At 44.5% G+C, this 3,846-nt stretch overlaps 1 protein-coding gene across 1 annotated transcript in view; it reads right to left on the bottom strand.

Moving 5' to 3' along the window:
• Positions 1 to 461: 461 nt before the first annotated feature.
• Positions 462 to 3,846, bottom strand: part of CUNH1orf52 (chromosome unknown C1orf52 homolog) — a 3,625-nt gene continuing 240 nt past the window's right edge. The window contains exons 1-3 of the mRNA XM_019531163.1: positions 3,799 to 3,846; positions 3,107 to 3,314; positions 462 to 1,014 (exon numbers count right to left, since the gene is read on the bottom strand). The exon at positions 3,799 to 3,846 is cut by the window's right edge and continues 240 nt beyond it. Coding sequence (XP_019386708.1) covers positions 938 to 1,014; positions 3,107 to 3,314; positions 3,799 to 3,846 — 333 coding nt within the window. The 3' untranslated portion in view covers positions 462 to 937. The remainder of the gene's footprint in view (positions 1,015 to 3,106; positions 3,315 to 3,798) is intronic.

Raw genomic sequence — 3,846 nt, 5'->3', positions numbered from 1 at the left:
ATAACCCTAGCAGCCAAACACCAAGCAGTGTACCCCTGGTGGCCAGATGTGGCACAGGCACGACCTGGCCGGCCAGGGAGCAGCAGAGGCAAGCAGCTGGTGCACAGCTGGATGTGGAGCAGGGCAGGGGGGAGGGGCTGGCACATGACCGGATGCAGTGGGGGCAGGGGGGCACACAGCTGAATGTGGAGTGAGAGTTGCTGTGTGCAAGCTTCCTCCTCCCCCCACACCCGGCTGGGTGGGCAGCACCTACGTGGCAGCACGGAATTGTACATGGCGGCGGTCCATCCCCGCCCGCATGTACCCCCTAGGGCCTTCTTAAGTACCTCCAGGGGTATGCATGCCCCTGGTTGACAACCCCTGCTCTATAACTTACTACTGAAATGCACACAGCACAGAATTTGTCCCTTGAGCTCATTAGGCATACAATGCAATAGTTATACCACAAGTTTTCAAATGTAGTTTTATTTCACTGATCTATATATATTCTTTACATACATTTTAAAACACCATAGTTCAAACATGTATCACAATACATTACTTAAAACATTTTAAAGATACGTTCCTTTATAAAAGGTTTTAACACAATGGAAGATCAGTCAAGAAAAATTTACACCAAAAGTCAGCATGTTTCCCGATAAATAGAATACTGCAAAGCCCTACACCTTGCACGAGCACAAGTATTCATCACAATACTTTAAGAGACTCTGTTTTAAATAAGTGGACTTAATTTTCATTCAGAGGATGCAAGTTTCTATCACAACACTGATCCATTGACTCTTTGTGCTTTTCAAATGACAAACATTTTACAGAAATAAAAATTCCTTAAACAGCAGGTGATAGAAAGTGAGTGAAAGAACATTTGTCTCCCATTCCAGTAGTGGCATCAAAGTTCACAGAAATTTTCATTAGGGCCAAATGCAGTAAGTCCCGTTTATTACTTCCTCTTTTTTGTCTGCTCCCCAGTGTCCAGTTTGCGTTTTTTAGCAGAAGCTGGTTCATCCTTTTCATCATCTTTAAATAAAAGACAGCATTAATCAATGCAGGCACAATATGCAAACTCAAGCTGGCAAGTTCAATATCTTTTGTCATATATCCTTATCCTCCTGCCAAAAAAAGCCATATTTTACCATATTTGGAGGCTGCCAAAATAAAGGAGCATTTGATAACATCCTCATTCTTCGAATGTGTTAAAGTCACACAGAAGAGCACAAAAGTCACACCAACATATTCTTTGTATTATCAGAGTGCCTAGGGGTCAAATCAAAATAGGATCCCATTTTGCTAGACACTGAAGAGAGTCCTTGCTCCAAGAAGCTCCTATTTTAAGTAGACAAAGGGTAGAAACAGAAACAGACAAGCAGACTCTGATCATTTACAAGTGGCATTCAGTTCATTTCACTTTTTAAATTTTTTGACTGGGGATTCATTAGGAGGGATGAAGGAGGACAAGGTAGGAGGAAGAGAAAGAAGGAGGGAGACATGAAGGGCAGGTGGGGGAAGGAGTGGAAACAAAAAGAGCCATCTGTATGTGGGAGGTAAAGTCCAGAGTGACAGACTGAAGTAAGCAGTCTAATGACATCTCTAGATGATGTTCCCTTTGACAAAGGTCTCAGTGAGAAAACCTAAAATGCTCTACAGATACCTGAAATTCTATCAGAGCCGTTTCAAAAGAATAATTTCCTAGTCTTAGCACCATTCTCTACAGTTTGTCATAAGCTATCTTTATTTTCATGCAAAAGGCAAATATCCTCATATTCAGCCAAATTTAAAATACTTCAACCAACACCTGCTCCACTCTATTTTCTGAATTCTTACCGCCCTAGCCATCAAAGCTTACACCAAGACATTTGGGTGGAAGAGTATACTCTGACTGCTTTGTTTTGTATTTTTTTTTAAAGTTTTGACTGTATAAACCCTCAATTCAAACTTTAAGATGAACAGAAAAGGATTACAGATAAAATATGGAAATAAAAGTTCTCCAGCATCTGTTGTCATTTCCTAGTTCTGCTAATGGTATCAGGAATCCAAGTGCCTTTTTGGCAGCCTCAGTTCAGGCCCAGAGATGGCATCCATCTACCCTTGCAAATACTCCTCAGCCAGCATGATTTTAGAGAGAGAGAGAGGGAAGTAGTGAGGCAACCAGATATGACTGCTCTAAAGAGACTGGTACAGGGGGAGGAAGAAAAACATCCTACCAGTGCCCTTGCTCAAAGATTTCTGTAGCAGAGCCTACTTGTCTACACCACCTTTAATACATCTTGCTTTTCAGAACAAATGCCGTTACTATGCAGATCCACACATCCTGATGCGACTGTGGAAAGCATGACCATGTTATAACATGCCAACACAAGGAGAAAATAGCAATGCAAGGCAGACCACCCCGTCAGTGATGTAGAAGGAAGTAGTAAGCCACATTAATAATGTGTTAGAGCAGCAGATTTTTAATGGACTGTCCTGAATTCTTTGGCCATCAATGGTTTCAAGTCCCAATCCATGAAATTTTGGTCCCTAACACTGCAGGCAACTGTACAAGCATCTAACTCCTTTACAGTCCTCTACATAATAATATGCTAAATTATTATGGTTGTCTTATCTTCCCCATGATAAAACTGTAGTCTGAATGATAAAGCTTAATATGATAAAAACATTAAATTTAATAAAAGGGAAGCTTCAGGATTTTGGTACAGAATCTGAGCAAAACACCACTGAAACCTCCACCCAGCCACAGAGAAGCAATCAACACAGTACAACTCCCCGGATTTTAACTATGAAAAAGCTTACAGATTAGCATAAGATTGCTTAGGGGAAAAAAAGATATTATCCTGATATATTTTTATCTTAATAGCTATTCAGAAAGCTGATTCAAATCATGATAATCTTTTAGTTGACTAGAAGGATTATTTTTATTGGACTTTCATATGCAATTCTTTATCTTCTTAGGCCTTTGACAAACAATTTAGTATTTTAAATATATATTAGATAACCTTTCGTAGGATCCAGGGGCAGTCGGGGGTGGGGAACGGAGGAAATTCAAACTTAAAAGGAGAATGCAGGAGTCACAGAACCACTAATTTTGGGGCCTTTTACCAGTTTATGCGATTACCTGATCCTGCTGGCTCTTGTTCCTCTTCCGGTAAGAATTTCACTTTGTTGGTCTGCTGTGGAGCATCATCACCGTTGTCCTCATAAATATTAGACCACTTTATTGCCATATCCAGCTCAGGAGGGGGAGGCGCCTTCTTTTCAGTGATGCTGTAGGTCTCAGGTGGGGGCACCGCGTTGGTCTTCCACACCTTGAACTCTTTAGGAGGCTGCAGAAGTGAGCACAAGATGCCATTTACTGGGCCACAGAATCAGAGAAGCAGGCCTGGAAGGGACATCCCCTCCAGAGGTCCCCAGCCCTGTCCAACCCATCACCTGAGCTCCATGTACCACTACTGTCACCCCGCAACAGACCCAACACCCAGGCAGGTCAACTAAGGGGGACAGCAACCCACGTCCTGCTTCTATGAAGCGCTGCCAATACATGCTGGAGAGGACCTGGGTAGAGACCATACCCCCCGCTGACCCCAGTCCCTACCCGTGGGAGAAAACTCCCTGACCCCGGTCAGGACAAGCCCCTCCAGCGGGGGCCTCTGGCACTGGCACAGCCCGAGGGAGACTCAGGAACTAGGAGACACACGGGCCAGGCGGCGGGGGCAGCACAAGCCCGGGGGCGCCACTTCCTCCGTCAGAGCGGGCCGAAAGGGGTGTCGGCCGAGCCTGCCCAGGGCTTTCCCCGCCCCGGCCCCGCACCTCCTCGGGCGCGCGCAGCACGCGGCGGTCCCAGTCGATGTGGCGCTG

This window comes from Crocodylus porosus, unplaced genomic scaffold (genome assembly GCF_001723895.1).
Source record: "Crocodylus porosus isolate Cpor-Errol unplaced genomic scaffold, CroPor_comp1, whole genome shotgun sequence".
NCBI lineage: Eukaryota > Metazoa > Chordata > Crocodylia > Crocodylidae > Crocodylus > Crocodylus porosus.
Note: the sequence above shows the minus strand (reverse complement) of the source record. Positions and strands in the feature narration are given on the sequence as shown.